This window comes from Halyomorpha halys, unplaced genomic scaffold (assembly GCF_000696795.3).
Source record: "Halyomorpha halys isolate HHAL.00 unplaced genomic scaffold, Hhal_1.1 Scaffold902.1, whole genome shotgun sequence".
Lineage (NCBI taxonomy): Eukaryota > Metazoa > Arthropoda > Insecta > Hemiptera > Pentatomidae > Halyomorpha > Halyomorpha halys.
The window spans coordinates 212,442-236,230 of record NW_027115403.1 but is presented as its reverse complement, the minus strand read 5'-3'; the positions used below and the strand labels follow the sequence as shown (position 1 = coordinate 236,230).

At 36.5% G+C, this 23,789-nt stretch overlaps 1 protein-coding gene across 1 annotated transcript in view; it reads right to left on the bottom strand.

Annotated features, from left to right (window-relative positions):
• LOC106687003 (lachesin) overlaps positions 1-23,789 on the bottom strand; it is a gene marked incomplete at its 3' end in the record, with an annotated part of 167,040 nt that overhangs the window by 13,794 nt on the left and 129,457 nt on the right. The window contains exon 4 of the mRNA XM_067052450.1: positions 16,393-16,563. Coding sequence (XP_066908551.1) covers positions 16,393-16,563 — 171 coding nt within the window. The remainder of the gene's footprint in view (positions 1-16,392; positions 16,564-23,789) is intronic.

The window sequence follows — 23,789 nt, the reverse complement described above, 5'->3', positions numbered from 1 at the left end:
AAGAAAGGCAGGAAGGTGATCATCACTCCGCTGGTGGAAGACAATATAAGGCGGTGCATGGAGAAGCTGCAGCAGGAGCCGGTGCTTGCTTTCCCAGACTCGGCAATTCACTATCACTACAGATGCGAGTGAGTATGCATTGGGAGCGGTGTTGTCTCAGGATGGTAAAGGGGTTGATCACCCAGTGGCATATGCCGGTAGGCGCCTAACAGAGACGGAGACCAGATACAGCGCACTGGAACGAGAGCTCTTGGGAATAGTGTGGGCTGTTGACCACTTTAGGCCCTATGTATTTGGCAGAAGGTTTAGGATAGACACTGACCGTAGTCCTCTTCAATGGGTGGGGAGGTTGAAGGAATCTTCGGCTAGGATTACGCGTTGGAAGGAACTCCTGGCATAATATAACTTAGAAATAATCTATAAGCCAGGAAAAGAAAATGTCTTACCCGATTGGTTGTCTCGAGCAATTACTGTAAATGCAGTAGAAAAGGAGGTCGGAGAACCGTCTAGATAATTCCTGCGGGAGTGGGCACCGGCAGAGAAAGAAGAACAGAATGTGGCGGAGGAAGAGAATAGGGAGGAATCTTCGTCAAACGAGAGCTCGGATGAAGGAAGACCAGCAGATATGGAGGAACTGGAGGACATAATCAACGGCAAGAGGCGGCAGATTGTATGGAAGACGAGGACCACTGGATTGCTCAAAGTGGAATGCAATTATGGGAGGAGCAATATCATGACGATTTGGTCACAGCCAGGCGTGAAGAATGACCAGATATGTAGAACCTTGAATAATGCCTCTAAGCCTTGAAAAAAGTGTCACCTGTACGTGGGAATTGGCTTTCGCTGATACTTAACTTAAGTAAGTTAAGTATTCGTGAAAGCAATATGTCAAAAAAAGAGAAGAAGGAATAAGATCTAACAAGCTTGTACTGCTGTAAAATACTAGAAATATTGTGTTCGCTACATCTCTAATATACCTTCGATCAGTTGATCTCCTCAGTCAGCTGACATCGAAATAACAGCTGACTCAGACCGTAACTCCCCCCCACCAGTTTACGAAAAATTCTCATAAACTAATACTATAATGCTATACTATATTCCGTGAGGCTTCGGAGAACGAACTTCAACGTGAGGCCTCTGGTTCGGACCCCGTGGAACGATTCCAAGCACAACTAGGAGCTTCATGGAGGAGCTTGGGGTCGATGTCCAGTACATGGCTAGGATGACAGAGAATATAATACTTAACTCGCTGGGAATCATCCACCACCACATGCATGGAAATTATTGAGTAGGGGAGTTATCCAGGGAAGGCATGGCATGCGATATGCGATGCATCATATCTTATTTGTTGTTTTATTTATTTATTACTTTATTATTTTTAATATTCTAATATTTGTTATATTGGGGAATTTGTTGATAAAATGAAATAAGGGTTGTAAAATGGAGGGAAAAGAAAAAAAAGGAATAAATTGAAAAATTAGTATTAAGTTTGTAGTCTGGTATTAATTGTAAAAGAATACTGTGGAAAAAAATTGTTATCTTTCTATTATATTATATCATATATCGATATAATTTCATCGATGTATTTGGGCAGTATGAATGAATAAATTTCTTTCTCTTCTCTCGACCAGCTGATCCCCTCAGTCAGCTGACACCGAAATAACAGCTGACTCAGACCGTAACTTATATATATATCATACAAACAGCTGACATTGAAGTAACAGCTGCCGTAAAAGGAGTTTTATTCAAGTATAAACTCTGTTGTTTTATTTAATATTTTTTTATAAAATCATAATTAGCCACATCTAAGTTCAATTGTATTTTATGTAATGTGTTTCCTAACTTTGTTACTTTAATTTAGTGTTTGTATCTTTTTTAGCACTGATGAAGCACTGAACCATGGGGTGAAAGTTGGGAAATAAATATTTGTTAACTATATATTTTCACTCCTAAGGTTTGACCTTGGTAAAAAGTAGATATTTATTCTTCTAAATGTCTAATTTATTATATCACGGTATATATTAAATTAATTTTAATTCTTCTACTAGTACACTTTTATTTCTTTTTGTATCATTTCTCCGAATTTATGAACAAAGATTTACCATTATGGTATTTGAAATAATCTAAGTTAAAGATATATAATTAAAATTAGTTTTCACGAAATAATGTAGTGATTATTGCTTATGATAAAAGGGATAATGATTTCCTGAGCTTGATTAAGAGAATGGTAGTGAAAGTAAAGGACTGTATCTAATGACAAGTAAAGTGGGAGGAACTGGCTGGTGTAAGAGGAACCCAACAGCTCCAGCTCATCAATCCAATGCCACTAATACCTTCCAGGCCTGGAGACATTTCTTACCACGGCTCTGTTTTCCAGGCAGCTTGGCTGTTCTTGGCAGCGCTTAACTAATAATGGACTCCACTGGCAACTTAGTGAAGTCTCCTTTGTATTTCCTCTAGCATGTATTTATTACATGTTCTCTTTTCATATGTTATTACTCAGTATTTTTTAATTTTAATTTTGGACTTTAAAGATTCTTCATTTTTATTATTAAGGTCCCGTCAGTATAAATTAATACAAGTAAGTATAACTTATTTAATTCTTTTCCGGGTTAAGGCCAAAATTTTAGGCCTTTATTAGAGCTAAAAGAAATAATCTAATAAGCATGAATATAATAATAAACCTGATAACCTGGCAGTAGGTATAAAATGAACTCACCCATTAAATATGGAGCTAAGAAATAGAGGATTCGCCTCGAACGAGCCCAATACTGGAGCTGCATCGGTCGGGAATAGTGGACAGCTTCCTTCAGGGAATAGTGGATCGAGCGGCACTACCCTGTCGTCAAGGACCGGAAGGTTGCGACGTTTACCGGACAACAGTTCGAACTCGAGCTTGGAGGAAAGACATTCTCCACCCGCGCGAAGTCGACAACAGAGACCAAGAAATGTAAACAGTATGAAATACAAATCCGGGCATACTTCTTGGCAACAAAACTAGAAACTGACAAAATAGGATATCTCAACCGTATACAGAGATACTGGCTTGAGTCCTTTCCAGATATTGTCATAGGCACGCAGAGCCTAAGTGATCAGGTCAGAGTAATACTGACGAAAAAGCTTCTATCTTCGAATGACCTCCAACAACATAAAGACGAAGTTCATATGTTGATGGCCACAGAAAGAGATGTCGAGCCACCTGACCGAGCATGAATGCAAGAAGGGGTCCAGAAATTAGTAGACCAAGTACATCAGCCTGTGGTGAAGGTGCAGAGAACCAAGTAGACGACAAATATATTGCAACTATGTCAACTGAGTCAATCACTTTTGATCGAGCACATTATGCTTGAGGAAATACCGCTTCGGGAACGACCATCGTTTCCTCGAGTGCCGTACAACAAGGCCACACTAAAAATAACCAACATAATGAATAGCATGCTTAAGGAAAATATAGCTCTATTTAGTGGTCTTAAAGATTTCCCTCATCGGCTATATATTGCTGCGAGGACAGTTTCACTCGAGTTAGCTATAAAAATTAAAGATAAAAGTAAAAATAAACTCCCAACTGAAGGCAGGGAAATCAAAACAAACAAAACTTGGGCACTTTATTGGAAAGTGAATTAATTGATCGGCTGACTCTTTATCTAGGCAACCAGAAACAAAAGCTGTTTATTTATTTTTTTATTATGTTTTATTTTTGTTCGATCCCTCTAAAAACAGAAAGAAAAAGTGAATTAATAAGTACATTACTCTGAAAAAGAAAAGTAATTAGTGTTAGGTCTCACCTTTTACTACCTTTGGTATTTTAAGGTTACCTGTTCTGTTTATTTGTTATTTATGAGTTATCCATTCTAAAAAAGGTGCTATTTTAAATCAGGAGGAGAGGGGCCTCCTTGTGTTGTATCACATAGAGATAAAAATAAAAAACATTAATTAATAAAGACAATAGATAATGGTGAAATAATAAGTAAACAGCCAGAGGTCGAAAGAGAAGTGTGGGGGAGGGGAAGGGAGTGCATAAGAAGATGGAGTTATGAGGTGATGTTGGTAGGGTTTTTGGAAACTTTCCAGCCCTGTCACCTCGTAGGAAGGGTGATGGAGTGATATACTGGAATACTGGATTGAAGGAAGCAGGGAGACTATCAAAGAATTCAATATGTCTCCGTATAATGCGTTGTTGTACAGTTTCTAGCTGTAGTTCGTTATGAATGTGCGTCATGTTATGTCTTTCCAGAGATGTCCCTCGACATATCTTCTTTAGTGTACTGTTTTGGTATTGTTGTAGTGATTTCAGAGCTGGGTAGAGATAGTGTAGAAGTGGTGCGCCGTGTAGGAGTGATGGTCGTAGTATTACTTTGTAGATGAGTAATTTGAGTCTGAGTGACAGCTCTGGTGAGTAGATGAGGTGTTTAAGTTGGTATGATGTTGATTTGACAATTTGTATTATGTTCTGTAAGTGTGCAGTGAAAGATAGGTGTGTTTCTAGTTTAATGCCTAAGTATATGAGATGTTTCTTGGTTTGTATTGTCTGTTCGTTGAGTTTAGGTTTTCTTGTATGAGAAAGTGATCGCGTCTGTTTTTTGTGGGGTGATGTGAATGTTTATGTCTCGTCCATGGCCTTGTCTGCATTCATGCTCGCCGAGTATATGGCTATGTCATCAGCATATGTAGATATTTGAGCATCGTCAAATTTAGTCCCGACTATGTGAACAGTATATATATTGAATAAGGACTGACTATACTGGCACAAAGACCGAACCCTGGGGGACGCCACAAATGTCGGGTTTGGGGGTGGAGATTTCAGTTTTGACACGGACTGAGAAAGTCCGATCACTTATAGGACCCAATAATGTCGACCAGTTGGTCCGGGAATAGGTGAAGCCTGAGTTGTTGGTTTAGTGCAGAGTGGGATACAGAATCAAATGCCTGTGTACAGTCTAGTGAGATCATGGTTATTGACATGGTTCCTATTTAGGTTGTTTGCTGCATCGCTTTGCAGCTTGGCAACATTGTGGTAGCAGCTCACACCACGCGAGAACCCGGTTTGTTCCGGGGGATGACGTCGTGTATGTCACAGCGTTTGCGGATGTGTATGAGGACTAGCTTCTCATAAATTTTCGAGATATGATTGAGGAGGCTGATGGGCCGGTAGTCTACCGGATCCGTTCCTCGTTTTCTGGGCTTGAGTAGTGGAACAACGATAGCAGGTTTCCACTCCATTGGGAAATATCTGAGGTGAGAGCAGGAGTTGAACCCGCGGAAGTAAGTCGGTGTGTAGTTGCTAAGTCTTGTGTCCATAAGTGCGACTATGGATGGCCTTCGAGAGGCCAGGAGGGTTTCTAGCTCAAGTTTTCGTTTCATGAGCCCTGTTATGTTATAATTAAGTATACAATGTCTAACCATTGATTCTTGGGAGTGTGTTTTGAAGCACGAGATTAAGTGTGCTCATCAATGTAGCGAACATGGTTTTCTTGTCCTGGAACATTGAGATGAGGTTGAAAACCTATACCGGTTCCGAAGACAGTGGTTGGGTGGTTGGAGGAGGGCCGTGTATAATTCTGCCCCCATAAGATAAGAGGGGACTAATTTTTTTTGTTGAGGTTGAGGAGCCTCTTATGTGATTATAGTAGAGGGCCTAATGGTTTCCCTGTTGGCTTGCAAGTTTTTGATCTTGTCAGCCTTTACTGTACATTTTGTATACGAGGATACGTGATCCTTGTTACAGTGTATTTTGGTCGTGTATTTCTGAGGCATTCGTTTATGGGGTGGTTTTCCCTGCAGCGGACGCAAATTGTCATTCTTCCGCAATAAATAGGGTGTGGCCAAATTCCTGGTAATTATAACATTGCTTTGGGCCACCAATGTTTCTCATTTTTTCAGACTAGATCATGTGGTCTTTGGGACCTACTTTTTTGATGTCTTCTAATGTAGTGGTGTGTTCCGTCGTGACGATAATATGCGTTAAATCTGTTTTTTGCCCGGCGGCATTTTTTTTTTTTGGCATTCTATGCAATTGACGGAAACCAGGAAGGCGTTCCGAGAATGCATCACTGATAGAATCTAAAGGGTGATTAAGGTCAAACACTTTGATTATGAATTTTTTGAGAGGTTTGGTACTCCATGGGGCATAAATATAATAATATACGCCTTCTATGGTCTCGAGATAGCCAAGGACTTTGTCATAGTCTGGTTTTGTATTGGTGAAAATTTTGTTTTCCTCTTTTGAGAAATGGATACTGAAATTTTGAATATTAGCCTGTTTGAAGGCATCACGTAATTGTACCGCCGATACCGGTGGGTTAGCTGTTTATGCAAACCATTTAGGTAGTTCAAGCAGAATTAACGCCAGTTTTATAGAAACCTTCTGCAAAAAGAAAAAATATCCATCCAATACCCAGATGATATGAAGCTTACTGGAAAAGTGTGTGGGAAATGCTGGGGAATCACCTCGAGCACTTCTGGATAAAAGAAGAAATGCAAAGTTTCCAGAATGCCTCTGAAATGAATGAAGTGAAAGTATCAGTGGAAGATGTTCCTGCTGTCAGGAACATGAAAAATTGGAGGGCGCCTGGACCTGACGGAATCCAAATTTATTGGATTAAAAGATTTCATTGGTTGCATGAGTTGCTAGTCAAAGGATACCAGGAAATACTTGATGAAACACAAACACTCCCTGAAAGTTTCTCTGATGGCATCACTTATATGCTTCCAAAGAAGAATGAATTAAACCTACGTCCGGAAGACTTCCGGCCAATAACGTGTTTAAATGGTTTATATAAAATTCTCACTTCTATCCTGGCGACCAAGATATATGAACACCTTGAAAGTGAGAATATGATTCCCATAGAACGGATAATAATAATAATAATAATAATAAGTAAAATGGAAAGTGAAACTGCAGGTACCTAAGTCCTGGAGTTCCAAGCTGTGCATACCGATTGATAATAGAATATTTCAGGGAGATACTTTTGGTCCGTTACTATTTGATCTGATATTAAACCTTTAATGATCTGCTGAATAATTCTGGATTGGGTTACAAACTTGACAGAAATAGGACCATACTCTCTCATGGTCTGTATATGGATGATTGAAAATTGTATTCTTGAAGTGTGAATGAACTGGTGAACATGATTCAGATAGTAAAGTCATTCAGTGATGATATAGGCATGACATTGATATATTGCACAATAGTGGTGTTATCCAAGTTATTAAGGAAGAAATAACGAATAAAGTAGATGTAGAGCTCATTTACAAGTAAACAATAAAGTAAATTGGTATTATACTCTTATAAACATTTAGGTTTTGGCCAACTTTTGGAATTTGAGTTTGAATAAATAAATTCATTCACAACTTTGAGCTTGATTTCACTGCAGCATAAAGAGGTCCTACCGAAGAAGTTCTGACTGAACGATGGAAAAATAAATTATTACATAGTCGTTTTTACCAAGCTTTGTCCGAATCAGGAATAAAATGGGATGCTTCTTTCAGGTGGCCTTAGAAAGGCTATTTATTTTTCGAAACGGAACGGTTCATTTAATTGTTATTGATGACCGTTGTCGTCTATGAATGACTGAGTTATGTCATGTGGATGTCAAACATTGGGAAGTTAAATATACCTTATGAGGGACAATAGTCAGGCTAAGGTTATTCACCAAGCACTGGTGTTATTTTATAAATTAAAAAGAGACCCATTTCCTTGTTATCCGTACGAACCGAAACTGATACTGTCCGGCAAAAGCAGAACAATTCATAGTTTCAATTGAGTAATAATTAAGAAGTGTATGTGTGATTGATATTGCTGTTCCAACCGACAGAAAAATCGACAAAACAGTATCGGAAAAGATCAGGCAATATCAAGAACTTAAGTCAAGTAGACTTGAGCAAATAAAGGTGTATGCGGTGGTATAAATTTAGTGCGATCCTCAAATCAAACAAATTTCACTTACCACCCTACCCTACATACGTCCCCAAGATTTTTGTAGATTAGCGCTTAAGATTACGCTATTTTTGTGAATTTCGAGAAACGATTCCCAGATACTGCGAGTGTATTGGTCGTTATACGACATGTCACAATCTCACAAGAGGAGATCATAACACTTATTTTTTTTTTTAATGGTAGTTATCCCGTTTTACTCTGATGAATTTATGTCTTCATCAGGGCTTAAAATAAATCGAGGTAACAACCATAAATAAAATTTAAAAAATAGGCAGAAATATATGTACAAATAAAATATTTGTGTTAATTTATACTGACAGCACTCTTGACCATTTCCTTCACATATCACCAACATCAAACTATAGATACTTTATTAATCAAATCTTTTTAATCGACATTTAGTTCACTTGTATTATAATCTGGACGATAATACAATATAATGGAAGCATTGAAAAGGTTTGATAATGGATGTACTATATTGCTGAACCCGCCTGATTTACAGGGGTTTTGGTGTACACCATACATTTCCTATAAGCCTACTAATGGACCTTTACAGCCGTATTAACTAATACGATAGAGGATCAGCCTATGTAGTGCTAACTCATTTCAGATCTTTAAACGAATTGTTCTCAATTCTCTAAACGATGCTGTGTATTTCTACACCACCTCGATCTAATAAGCAGTTTCAACTTTTTGAATTGTTAAAAAGCTATGTTATATAGTTTAGCTCAAGACCCTCCATCAAAAAATTTGTTTTTAATTTTATGCATCTACCATTTGGTAAAACATAATCCTGCTTCTATTATCAGTGAAATAATTTTCAAGACATTATATTTTCAAGGTTTTCATGAATAATTGGCTGAACGATTAAATTAATTTGTTGCAGGCAGGATTGTTTGATATCTATTTAGTTTAAATAGTTTAATCACTTGACAGAGTTTCCAAGCCTGAAATTTCAATTAATATCGAATCATGTAATATCGGGCAAATGTAAATTGTTCAACCTATCAATTTGATTTTGCCAAAGAATCGATTGCTTGTACGCCTACCACTTGGCCAAAACCTGTAATAATTTACTTAAATAATTTATTTATACTGAAAAAATAATTTGAGGAAAAGAAAGATAGGAAATAAACTAAATAAAAAAAATAATATTAATGATAATAGGAAAAATAGATAAATATAGAATTTAGAACAGGATACCTCCCATTAGCCTGGGCTTCAGTCTTCGCGATGTCCTACGTTTTCTTTGCATGCTTAACTGTTGGTTGCTCGGATCGTAATTTTGTAAACTTTTTTTTTATGAAATCATCTAAGGATATTAGATTGGGATGTAGTCGGCTGTTTCTTATAAACCAAGGGGAATCTACTGCGATTATCAGGACCTTAACATAACCTAGTACAGGACCTGTACTATAATGATTCCAATTTTATGCTGTAACTATGGGATGCTCCTTCCCAGATTCACAACCGTACATCAGTAATGACCATAGTGTTGTTTTAAAAATAGGAATTGTATCTGGTTTAAATCCAGATTTTTTATAGACGATAGAAAACAGTATTGCTAATGTTTGTAATAATATAATTTTGATATGATCATTTTAAGTGAGGTGACGATCGAGATGAACTCCTAGGTTCATGTTCATGTACAAGATTCATAATCCTTCACTGGCAGGTCTCTATTTTTTACCTTTGAATATAATTTCAGGTGGGCCAGCTGGGTGTCGAAGAGTAAAAAATTTTGAATTTCATATTCCAATAATTAGACAATAATCAATTTTCTAAAGTATTGTTCCTGATCATTGAGGTGAGTCTGCAGTATTATTCTGGCCATTATAATGTCACTGTGGTAAGAAAAATCCGCTGTTTCATCAGCAAACATAGCTATGTTATGGAGGTATGTGTGTTCTATATGATATCATGAAAGTAAAAGTTAAAGGGAATTTGGTAAGAACATAACTCTGTGTAGTACCGGCATAGATGGTAGAATATTTGGTATTTATTCTTCTAGTATAGGTTTAATCATTGAAGAATGATCATATAATATTGCAGTGTCTACTTTATTTAATTTTTTTACCACACCAAACTTTATCAAACGCTTGTTGCTAGTCCAAGAGCGAGACTAGCGTGTGCTTTTTCATTTCAAATTCGTGTACTATAAATTCAGATAATCTTACCAGTCTGTTAGGTAGTATGACTATAATTACTTGATTGAAATCTGGAAAAATGCTATTGGATTGAAAAAATAAAGCAAGATTTACTTTTATAACTGATTCCAGTAGTATACACTTTTGTTTCCAGTATATTTAAAATGTGTCTGGGTGCAATCTCAATAATTGTTTACACTTTTTTCGGCAAAATTATCATAATTAAAAGCTGACTGGGATATGGTTCCTTTCAGAAAAGGGCAATCATACACATATAATTTGATGAAACCACGCTGTTTTATATAATATATTATATTATTGCCGTGTACGGGGGTTCAGGGTTTCTAAGCCCGACTAGTGGTTCCCCGTACAGGTATTATATTGAAATTTATTCATATATTAATGTATTTATATTATGTATCTGTATTTATATATTTATATTATGAATCTCTATCAGTTCCTGATGGGAACCGACAGAAAAGGGATGCGCTATATTTAATTCAAACACTAGACACCATCTGGACCCCCTCGCCGTGGTATGCTAGATATGAATATCATAATTAATCATTGGAGTTCCTTTTGCCTTTTTTGTTCATTTTCTCCCCTCTCCTTCTGACTCCTCCTTTTGATTTCTGTCCTCTGATTGGTTCCTCTATTTTCAGAGGGGGTGAGAAGGTCCAATGACCGACGAAAGTCGGTCTTTTTCCTACCTTTCATCTTTAAAAGTTTCTTCTTTGAAGAAAGCCGGCTTCTGGCGGCTTATTGTATTTTTCCCGAGGTTTTTAGATGGGTCCCGTGTGAGATAAGGGGTGTTTATTTGTTTTCAATTACGGCGGCTATTTATCTGTACTTTCTAATGTCTAAACTTGCCACGTGCAAGATAAGGGCCGTTTGTTTGTTTATCTCTGCCTACACGGTCAACCGTTCCTAGAGGGTGCATACCCTCTGTTATCTATATACCTCTATACATTTCTTTAGATCTGTAGCCGACGGATATTTGCATAGGTCCGGCGGTATCTTTGGCATGCCGACAAAAGTAATTATTTTAAGTTAAAAAATTCCAGCTGGTGCCTCTCATACATATCATTATAATTATATAATTATATAATATGGCATGTAGAGTCCACTGAACAATATTGGCCAGAACTTCCTGAAATTTATTAACTGCTTAGCCTGACAATTCCAATATTTAATCTTTTAAATTTCCTGTGCACTACTATTCTTGCCTTCAGCAGGATTGAATTGAAAGTTGTTCCCTCAGCAGCAAGGGATTACAGTCGGCTTGGGCTAAGTTCCACATGTGAAAGACCACGGACATCTTTCAGAGAAGCATCGATAAAATCTAAAATCAAATTCCAGTGTGGTGCGCACAACATGCATTTAGCACTCTGAAAGGCGAAATTTACAAACAATAAATTTGTATATTCGTGTTGCTGTAAAAATTTTTAGTTTATGGTTTCTCGAGATGCAAAAAATGAATATTAACTTTAATCCTGTCAAGAATACAAACAAGATTTTAATAAAAACGTTATTCTTTTTTTATCTCTATTCTCTCTCCTTTATCTGTCCATTTTTCGGCTTTAGTAGATTTTTAAATTATTTTATAGTTCACCTAGAATTTCGGCATTTAATCCTTGTTAAGCTTTTCAATGAGAAAAAGACCTAATATTATAGATCATTTGATTTTACATTCTAATATTAATATATTTTAACATTTTTTCTATTATTCTGATTTTTTCTATTAAGATTTTAATTAATTTTTCCGAGGTTTCAATTTCTAAAAATGTAATTTGAAATAGTCTAGGTGAAAGACAAAAAAATCCTGTAAGACTTAAAAAAAAATCACCATTTCGTTTATAAATTCCATTTTCGAGTAACAAAAGAAATATTATCATTTTTTATTTCTTGCTTATTTAGGTCTGATGGGAGTTCTCCTAAGCCAATTTCGGAGATGATTGAGGTCCTGATGTAGGACTGCGGCATGGAACAACGGATCTCTTTTAGCTGAGGTTTTATTCTTATATCTGCCCCCGCAGCTCTATTTTCTTGCTGACGGCTCATCTTTCGTCCAGCCTTTGTAATGAGCCCTTATCCCTCTTAAAGATAAAATTCTATCTTTGGAGGAACTGATTTCCTCAGAAAGATATTTTTTATTATCATATTACCATATGTAGCTACAAGTTATTTTCTTTTTTTCTATTTCCCTATTAAAAGTAATAAGATCGTTGATTAGATATATCATGGACATATATTATGGGTGCTGATATGAGTAGAGAACAAATTTTGCTTATGTGTAATTATAGAATAGCAGTAATTCTATTTGATAAATAAACGAATATTATAATTACTATATGGGAGTAGGATGAAGGGTCTTTTGGGTACTTAAAGGGACAAAGTATAATGTTATAAACATGCAAGGTCATAACAGTGTAAGTTCTTTATAAACATACCAGACTTTCCAAGGGTAAAATGTTCCAGAAATCTCAGTCCTAGCAATTTAGACTTCGTGCCGTTTTTCAATTTCTGGCGCTTTTTAAATATTGCTCGATTTAACTATCTTAAATTTTCCTCTTCCCGTTTTGAGATAAAATTTCAGCTGACAAAAAGGATGGGAACGTATCATCCTAAAATAGACTTCTGCAGCCTGAGGCGCAACCGAGAAACCGCTAGTGATCTTATTTTGACTGTTAATGGGCTCTCTAACTGTGCACTGGTACTTTGAGAAAGTGCTCCCCCAGGCTTCATTGATTTATGAACAGCTCATATCAATAAAGATGCACGCTAACATATTACAACAGTTACTAAACAGTTGCTGCACCTGAAAATTACAGTTTTGGACTGAACTGCGCGATTTGTTGATATGAATGTGGGAGTATTAGTGGAAGAAGTAAGAAAATCGTGAAGAATAACGTCATCCTGCCCTTAGTGGCCAAAATCAATTCTAATTTGGATGAAACTATGGCCAGGAGCTGTTCACAAGGAGGCATGTTTAGGCAGTTTCCCTTTATGTTGTGCTTGGTTATTGACTCTCTTTTAATAACGTCAAATACATCATGCTTCAATATATAGGGATATGCTGATGGTATCGCAGTATTATTAGGAGACAAAAAAAAATCAATAGATCTTTTGATGAAATAGTACCAAAACAATAGTTTCCCCCATGAAACCTCAGAAGGTCAGTTACTGCGTCGTCGCTAACTAGAGGAATATAAAAATAATAATATTATACTACCACGTCTGAAAATTCTGATCGATAAACCAGAAGGCAGACCTCTAGACTAGCAGGAAGGTCTGACTAGGAGAGAACCTGAACAGGTAACCTTTTCATCTAACCCCACCTTTGGTGGCAGCGTTAGCTTAGCTTGGCTCAGATTTACCTGAAAAACACCCAAAGCAAGAAGAATCTGAATTGTTTCAATGAAGTCCTAGCATAGAAAGAAGGACGATGTTTTTACAAATGGACAGGGTGACCTTGAGATGCGTAATTACATACTGAACACTGTCTGCTGAAGGAATGTCTTCAACATATGGTTAACAGAACTATCGATTTGCTGGTCCTGCAAAAAATATGTTGAAACAGCTTATCATATCTTATAAAGATGGGATGCACAATTTATAAAATATTTGTCCTTATTTGTTTATGACCACATAGTTGACCCTAAGCCTGCCATACTAGGTACACGGTAAATAAAATTTATTTTACGCAATGAAATTCTCATCAAATGATAAACTTGTTTTCCAAATTTATTTGAGGTCAGTTAACATAACACTAATATGTGTTCACAAAAGTGAGATTGTTACTCAGGATCGTTCTATTCGTTATTTCGTAATTATTTTCTAAGCTCTAGATCTTATCTCTTTCCATCTATTTCAAATCATAGATTGTATAAACATTGAAGAATACGATTTTAGTATGTAGAATATTATAGTTTGTAAAAAAAAAGAAAAAAAAAAAAAAAAAAAAAAAAAAAAGAAAAAAAAAAAAAAAAAAAAGAATGCAACAAAACAACATAGAACGTGTCGTGAATGCGTAATCGAAAAAGGGAATAAGAAGGTAAGCTGAAAAAATGAAAAAAGAAAATTATCAAAGAAAGAATTAACTCGTTAATTTATGTTGTTTGTTTGTTTGTTAGTTTTGAAAGGGCGTTTAACAGCCTGGTCATCAACGCCCGTTGGTTGTTGGCTTTGGTAAGGCCTAGTAGTTTTAGTCATAGCTTTGGTATGGTGTACTGATACGCACTAATTATAATTAAATTTGTGGCAATTATAATTTGTTTAATAATCGTTACGATATTGGAAAGGATGGTGAAAAGCAGATAAGTGACTGTTCTAATTTTAAAAATAAGGCAAGCTAAATAGATAATTATTATAATCAAAGGCTGGTTATTATGTTAGTCTGATGGATGAATTTACAATTACATATGACTATATTACAATATGACTTTTACAATTACAGATTCGTCGTTTCTCAATGCCATTGGGACATTTGTTGGTATCCCTAACTGGTTCAGAGTTGATGTGTAGTGACAACATTCTTCAAAAATGTGTTTGACGGTCAGATTGCTATTACATTTTGAACATTCTAGAGGTGCCTCTCCTGTTATGAGGTGGATGTGTGTCAGTCGGGTATCTCCTACTCTGAGTCGGGTGATCACTACTTCTTCACGGCGTCTACTTCGGGTTGATGTAATCCAGGACTTCACATCTTTATTTATAGGTTTCAACTTACTGGGTGGACTTTCATCCCACATTGCCTGTCATCTTTTATTAATAGATTCCTTTAAAGGGTGAGCAAGTTCCTTTGCAGTTAAGATTGCTGCGGGTCTACCTGGGAGGACTAGCGCTTCTCTAACAGCTTTGTCGGCCATCTCATTTCCCGTAATACCAACATGCCCGGGACCCCAGATGAAGTAGACTGATTTATCTATTTGGTTTAGCATTATTAAATATTCATGAATTCGTTGAACAAGTGGGTGAACTGAATACATTATATCTAGTCCTTGAAGAGCGCTAATGGAGTCCGATATTATTACTATATTGCCATTTGGTATATTTGTCATACAAAAGTAAAGGGCGGATGCTACGGCACTTAGTTCTGCGGTATATATATTAGAGAGATGATGGAGTTTTCTCTTATGGGTTGTGCTTGGTGTCACAAAGGCAGATCCTGTTATCTGACTTCGAGCCATCTGTATATATAGCGGTATGTTCTGGTAGAGTTTGTAGCAGTTCTCGGAACTTTGCTTCATATTTTGACATTGTTGTATTTTGTTTCCGGTATTTAGATAGTTGGAGATTTACATTTGGACGTTGGTAGGTCCAGGGGGGCGTGTTATTTTGGGGTATGTTGGTGGCTATTGCTTTTAATTCTGTGACAGTGGCCGATAATCGTTCAGCGAGGGGTAGTGTTGTATTTATCTTCTGCTGGAACTGTCTAGAGAATTTAGTATTGAAAATGTACTTATAAGTTGGATGCGAGGGTTGCAGGTATAGCCGGAAAAAAATAATTTGTAGCTAATAGTTGTCGTCTAAATAGTAGGGGTAATATTCCAGATTCAGCACATAAACTAAAAATTGGACTGGTACTAAAGGTACCTGTGGCAATGCGGATTCCGGTGTTCTGAACGGTGTCGAGTTTGGCTAGGCTTTGATTGGCGTTAATTTTTTCATCATTATAATGTTCATTTTTTCATTAAACATGAATCTACGGTTGTAATCTAGAAATTCACCCATATATTTTAAATGTTACAACATTTATTTTCATTCCTATTACTATTATTATAAATCTTAAAAATATGCTATTATCTTCAAATATACAAAATAACATTTAGCTAATTCTCTTGAGCTGCCTGATTCGTAAAAGTATTTTTTAAAAACGCCTGCAAACAAAGTATGCCATTGCATTAAAAACTGGACCTTGCTGATAATGTAAATCATCTTTACACATGAAGAGTTCCACTCTCTATCCTCAAATATTTCGGTGGATCCTGTTAAAATTTATAGGGGAACACTCTGTACATTTCTAATATTTTGGAAAAAAAAAATCAGCCAAATTGGTTTTAGAATGGAGAAGTTATGAGTGAACGTACATAAACACAAAAGTATATATCGACTTCTGATGAAATATTAATGACCTGTAGAATCTGTAAAATTTTCTTATTTTCTTTTTTAATAATAATAAATAAGAATTATTTTGCTACTTTGTGTATTAGAATACTAGTTTAATGATGACTTATTCTATTAATAGTTAAAGTAAATACATAAGAAAATATGACACAATATATCTTGTTGCAAGCCATTGTAAATTACCTGTGGAAAAGCCAACTTGAGGGGAGAATACGGTAATGGTGGACGAGTCTTCCCTTTTCCATAGTATTCTTGGTTCAGGACGTCCTGTCGCCCGACAAGATAGGGTGACGTTATCTCCTTCCGAGGCGGTAACGTCATTGCTACTCTCCGCGTCCACAATATCTGGGGGAACTGCAACAATTGATATCTTACTAAATAGATTTTCAACATATTCAAGATATTCAATTCTAGTTTAATGAAAAGATGAATAATTTTTATGGAGAAATGTAACTATGTATCAAAATGTAAATGTTACATCAACAAGTATCTTAAAATTATAACAAAATACAGACAAGAAACGTTAAATTTGTCCAATTACTGGAATACATGAGAAAAAACATCAGAATACACATGCGAACTACAAACATTATTATTACTAAGCCAAATTTTGTTTGTATTACATAATACTAATCAACCGAACCTATAACACCAATTACACGGGTCAATTCCGATGACAATAGTAATTTTTGTCTGTTACCTCCCTCTAGTAAACTTCCATAACACCGCAAAAATGGTGCACTATAAAAAAGAGTCCAGCGAATTATTGCTTTGTATATATGCAATTTAAGTCTTACAGATATCTGTTGTGAGGTAAACACAACTATGTGGGCCTATATAACTTCTGCCGGGCTAGCTTCAGCCCCTCCCTGACATGTCTGGTGAAGGTAAGATACCTTTCTAGAGTTAGAATGGTGTTGGAGATATTTCTACCCTCGCTATCCACAACAAACCGCTGTGGTAGCTTGCACTTTTTGCCCTTTTCAAAGGGCATTACAATGGCATCAGTCTTTGCAGGGTTAACCCTGATTCTGTCCTTCTTTAGCGCGACTTCTATGGTCGCCGAAACGGTTTCTGTACGGAGGGCCCTATCAGCTCTCACGCTAGAAGAATAGACCCCAATTTCGTCGGAATAGGCTGCTACCACTCACTGCCTCTGGATGCTGCCTCACTATTGGTACCGTGAAAACGCCAAATAATAGAAAGCCCAGAACAGAGCCTTAAGGGACTCCGCAGCTGGTAAGGACCGGAGGAGATAAGTCCTCGCCAACTCTTACCACAAAGGATCTTCCACTAAGGTAGTTTCCGATCAGTGGGCATAGAGATGCGCGAACTTGAACTTCTATTCTACCCGGAATATAGAATATGAAAAGACGAAAAACATGTTTAGGCCTTGGAGAAGGAGAGAGCACAGAGATGGTAGGACAGGTTTGGAAAAAAATAAATAAAGCCATTCTATTTCTGGAAGGTGTAGAAGTCATTTCATATTATTTTCACTTTTTTTTCTCTTCTTTATCTCAGCTGACTGAGGGGATCACCTGATCGAATGTATATAAAGAGATGTCAGATCTTATTCCTTCTTCTCTTTTTTGATATTTTGCTTTCGCCGATATTATATACATATATGTATATATATATATATATATATATATATATATATATATTGCCAGACCAGTTCTCCTTCTAACCTCTGGTTGCGACTCAACGTTCCTATCTATTGTTGACCTGTTAATCTGATGATCTGGGGCCGCTTCACAGTTTAGTGGCAGGTATTAGGGCTTATCAAAATTTATTTGTTGATCCCACAAGCTGTATTCTTTTTTCAGGGCCTTCAGCGCTTCTTCCAGGCAACTGGCTATATTTGACCATATGCCTGCTATATATGACCACTGCTTGATCGTTGGCAAAGAAAAAGGAGAAAACCATATGTCCGTTGATGTCAAGGCCCTTTCCTTTCCCATTGCGCGCTGCACTCCTTTACTGCCTGTTGTAATAAGTAATAAAATAAAGTAATAAAATCAATTTTAAACAGGGATGGAGACATACTGAATCACTGTTTAAGACGCTTGGAAGCAGAAAAAGGCTCAGACAAGTAAGAGCCAAGCTTCACTCTGTACTCGTCTTCTCTGTATATTCTCCTCTCTGCATTTGTTAAGGTAATACTAATACCAACACTCTTCGGAAATTCCACATCTTATGTACACTGTTATAAGAATTGTCGAAGTCTATAAAAGCTATATGTACAGTTCTTCCTTTCTCAATTCGTTTTTCTATGAACTGCCTTAGGACAAATATGCTGTCCGTACAAGACCAGGCTGCAGTGAAGCCAAACTGTTCCTCCGGGGGAAGCAAACTCCTCTTCTAATTTAGCATTCAGAATTCTTGCAATTATCCTTGATATGAAACTGGACACAGATGCCTCTATGATTTACGCGTTCATTCCTGTTCCCTTTCTTATATATGCGTGTGTTTTTTTTTTTCCACATCCAGGCAGACATCCATGGCATTCTGCGGTGTTGTCCAATTTGAATCGGTATTGGTATGCTCTAAAGTATCCATGTCGTGCCAACAGTTGAGTCACGTAAAAATTCACCTCCCCATGCCGGCGGCCATACCACAAGCCCACATCGGGCATTAACCTGCGAATCCACCTCCCGGAATCTGCAGCCTCCCAACGCTGTTGCTACTGATCGATCGTAATTCTCTGGAAACGTGAGAGCGTCGTCTATAGTGCCTACTTCTTTCTTCAACAAGCTGTTCCACCGGTGGTGTTTTGACTGGACCTTCCTCAAATTTTAAGTTATGAAGGAATTATATCCAGGTCTAGATAATATATTAGAAGGGGTTTTGTTAGAAAAAGTGATATTGAGAAAACTTAATATATTGAAATAAAATGAAATAACTGGCGAAAGGGGGGGGGCCGAAAATAATAAAATAAGGTTAATTTTCTAAGTTATAATTTTGATAAGGGGGAAAAGTGGTCTATAGGTGAAATGTGACGAGGGTCGCCATTTGGGTTGGTAGAAAGGATCTTACTTGTGTTACTGGATGCTCGCTCGATCCTCCTGAGTACACCCCCACTCCCGTTCGCCCTCTTGGCATCTAATTATGCACTATAGGTAGTGCTGGGTTACGTGGAAATCTTAGTGGCCTATGGCGCCCCTCTAGTATTTATGAATATATAGTCCAGCTATATAACAACAACATATAAATGATATTCCTGTGGACTGAACATACCGCCCACCTTAAATTTGATGGGGGCAAATTTAAATTTCGAACTGTTTTAGCTCAGATATTTCAGTGTGATGTATGAGTGTGTTATCATTGGGGGGAGAAGCTCTTCTGTACAAAAATAAAATGAATAATATAAAAGGAAAATGGTACTCCTATTGACAGAGAACAAAAAGGAAAATAATTAAGCGAACCTGGCATTGATTGAATTGATAATGAAGTATGATTAAGTAAATCATGTAATATAATTGTGCACAGACAATGAAAAGTGAGAATAAATGTTAAACAACTTGAGCGCCAAATGAGTGGGTGACGTTTAAAATACATCTAAAGAGTGCTAAAGCCTCTTTTGTGGCTGAGTGAGTGACAAGTAATTGTTTGATGGCCCAAGTCTTTGAAAATATGTGATGAATGATTCCTTGGTATTTATTAAATCTTAAGTCTGTTTACAACGTATACAGCAATTGTGGTGTAAACAACAACCTAGTAAGGGTACTACTTATAATGATTTATCAGTTTCTTAACAATACAAAATACAAGACAAATACCAAGACACATGCCAGTATCAACCAAGAGTTTCAGTCCGTTGCAAACCTATCATCTGGTTTTCTAGGTTCTAGTATCACGTACAGTGATGTTATAGTCAAACGTTTTGCATATGACAGCGCTTCTAAGTGCTCCGAGTCTTCATCCAGCTTGATCTGAACTGGGCAGGGTTGAGTTCCTGAAATTCCAACGGCTGATTTTCTGCCGCCTACCGAGATAACTCCAACCACGTCCAGCAATAGAAGCAGTAGTGTAATTTTTTTGATAGAAATAGCTTTCATCATGAAGATGATGCTCAGTTTCTCATTGTTCCAAGGTCCTGGTTCTCGGCCATTAGACAACTGTGGGTGCATACTATCAGGGGTTGGTGCCAAAATAGTATAACGTGAATACAGCGATGCCTTATCTTTTGAATTGAGTGAAGCAGGCCTGCTCTGCACTTGAGGTATTGAATATCTTTTTGAGTTGCTGCAGGAGTCCTCTGGGTGGAATGCATAATTGAAAAAGGAACCAGTGTTGGAGTAACAACTGAAACAATCTGCGTGGCTAAGTCAACTTGTGACGATGAATTTTGCTGAGCTGTATGAGCACCTGGAAAGTCCTTTTGTATTTGCATATTCCCATAGCTAAGAGGAGCATAGTTGATGGAAATACTGTAACGATGAATGACATCATCGCCCTTGGTTCCACTCTGGACATTTTCCACGCATCGCTTGTTAGTTTGCTGACTGGTTTGATCAGCAGTGATCTGAGGGATCTGAGGTGGAATAGTTAAATTCTCTGATGATTCTGTATTAATTACAGAACACAAAGCAGAGTTATCAGACCCATGTCTGCTAAGATGGGGCAAGTCCTCAACACTTTTCTTGGCATCAGGGATTCCAATTTTAGATGTTGACGCATTCTCTGTCCCTGTTCTAATCTTGGAGCTGATAGGGTTCATTTCTAGTTGTTTATCCTCCGAAGAATACTGCATATTAGGTGTTATTATAATACTAGGTGCTGTACGTGACCTTGCTGAAACAGTTGAAGTTTCCTGAGGATGGGTGTATACAGAGGTGTCACCATGAGGTGTGGCAGTTAACATAGCTAGTCTTGCAGACATTTGTGATCTGGATGATATTTGTGATGAAAACTGCAGTAAAGGAGCTCTATACTGCTGACTAATGCCTTGAGAATAATCTTCTGAATGTTGGGCCAGTGTATCATTAGCAACCTCAACATCAATAGGCCTAGGTAAGCTCCGCTTCCTTTCACCTCTTTTGCATTCAGAACGACGATGTTGAGAATAAACTTCTCCACCTCAGCGATTTTGTTCCAATTTGTAATGTTTTTTCCTGTTTCCAGGTTCGTTTACCAATGTTTCCATTCGACTTTTTTCTGACTTATTTTAGTTAGCTGATTATTCTAATAGAATGCTGCTATTAGGATGCTGGCCTGGTAGAAACCACCAACCTGGAGGACTGGAGGTCACCTTCTCTTAGACTGGTTACCCTGCCTACCAGGACATTCCGCGCTCTGTAGGGGAGGCTTCACTTATTTAGAGGTGGTAAACACTCGCCTTGTCACGTGGTAGTCATTGGGCTCTTGAGGTACTTGCGAGAGTAGTTGCGCCACCAATCGCCCTCCCCAACCCAGGTAACGATGCCGTTCTCGGTTCCGGACTGCTTATTCGGTATATTTACAGCTGACCTGTCGAGCTGCCAGGCTCCCGCGGACTCGCTCGGTGGCCTGAACCTAGCCCCGATAATTACTATTATATTATATTATAATATATTATTATATTATATTTACATATCAGGTATTTGACTGATATAAGAGAAAGCATGAACAGGCTGAGATCATCATGATCAATATAACTTATATTGAATTGAAAAAAACCGGGGGTGACCACAGTTATTCTATTGATTCAAATTTCTAATTATTTCGTCATTTATTTTCATGCTAACTGCTGTTTAGTTTAGGGAAAAATTTTAATTGTTTTCTCACACAAATGTGAAAATAATTAATGTGCAATAACTGTTGAAAAATATACAAAATATTTGCAAAAAATGCAAAAGTGAAAACTTGTAATGGGTAAATATTTAACACCTTGATTTTAAAAACAATGTAAAAAATAAACTGTTAAAATATATTCAATGTAAATAAGTTTATAGGTATTACTAAATTAACAGTACTACACAAACATTTTCTAGTAAAAATAGATTTATTTTAAAATACATGATAATATGAATCTAAATTCCTATGCTTGTTATACATCCAAATTCGCGCAATATAGTTTGTTTTTTTCTAAACTAATTTGAGCAACTAGTTATTGTCAAACCTTATGATATACGGGTGATATTTTGAGTCATTTAAGTCATATGCATCTCCAGGGAGTTGATTTTAATTAGTTTCATTTTAATTAGAAATTTAATTATCAACATATACGTTTTATTTTCTAAATTTTTTATCACTTTATTTACTACATAGATTATCAAATATATTTTATTATTTATTCTTGCCTGTTCCTTAATTTGAATATTGCTTTTCTCATATAATCTTTATCTGCTTAAAATACGAGTATATAATACTTAGACCATACATGTCTTTCAATAGTATTTATATATCTACAATGTTAGTAATTTTCTAATCATTTTGTAATTCAATGTAACCATTATAGTTGTTATCTTGTTTTTGTTCTTAGCTCTGATAAAGGCTTGAAATACTTTAACCGTAAAAACGTTAGCACTATAGAATATGTTTTTACTTATTTTTATTATTCACTAATCGTACCCCAACCCAACTTCTTTTCATTTATATATATCCATGGTCAATTATTAACTTATCATTAAAAATTGTCTACCATTTTTTTATAAAGCAATATGACAAATACGTCAGTTGTTTTGGTGAGGCCTCTATTCATTTGGATCGGTTTTTTATTTTATGATGATATCAATACTGTCGCAAACATCTTTGTTTTCCACTAAAATATGTGGGCGCACCTGCAAGATATTTGTCTCCCTAAAGTACAAGGCGACGTGTTTCTGCGTTTATCGTCCTCTGTCATACGAGTCCTCTTTTATATTTCCACCGTGAATTATTAGTTTCATAGAACTAAGCCTTCATAAAACAAGTTTTATGATGTATTTCCGAAAGCCCTCTCCCTCAATATCTCACTCTTTCTTTCTATAAAATCAACAAAAAAAAAATCATATTAATAATTATATATATATATAAGTTATCTTTTACTCAAGTGTAACTAAACATAAAATGATACAGAGGAGTGCGAAATGAAACATATGTATGTTTCATTTCGCACTCCTCTCTCTCCTTTTTTTAGATACATACAGTCGGCCACCTGTTCTCCTCGATCAGTTGATATGGAACTGTCAGCTAGCAGTTCGTAAATCTCCCCCTACCAGTTTACAAACAGTCCTCGTAAACTCTATTATATACCAAGGAAAAATATACAAGAACAATAAAAAAAGATACAAATACAATAAAATAACAGAAATAGGATTCAAAATAACAGCAGTCTCTGCAAAAAAATTAGACAAAACAAAAAAACAATTCAATTTCACATGAATCACAGATATTTACACTCCCATGTTCTAATTAAGTACCTAAAAATAAAAATAAAACTTTACAGCTTAACAATATTCCCCTCAGTAGGAGAGGTGAGTACAATCCCGTACATCATGATACCGCTGTTGCAGGAAGCTTTAATTGTTCTAGGTGAACCGTCCTTTGGTTTTTCGGTTCTTTTAAGCTTTCTATGGTAACAATATTGTATTCTCTAATCGTGACCACTCTGAATGGGG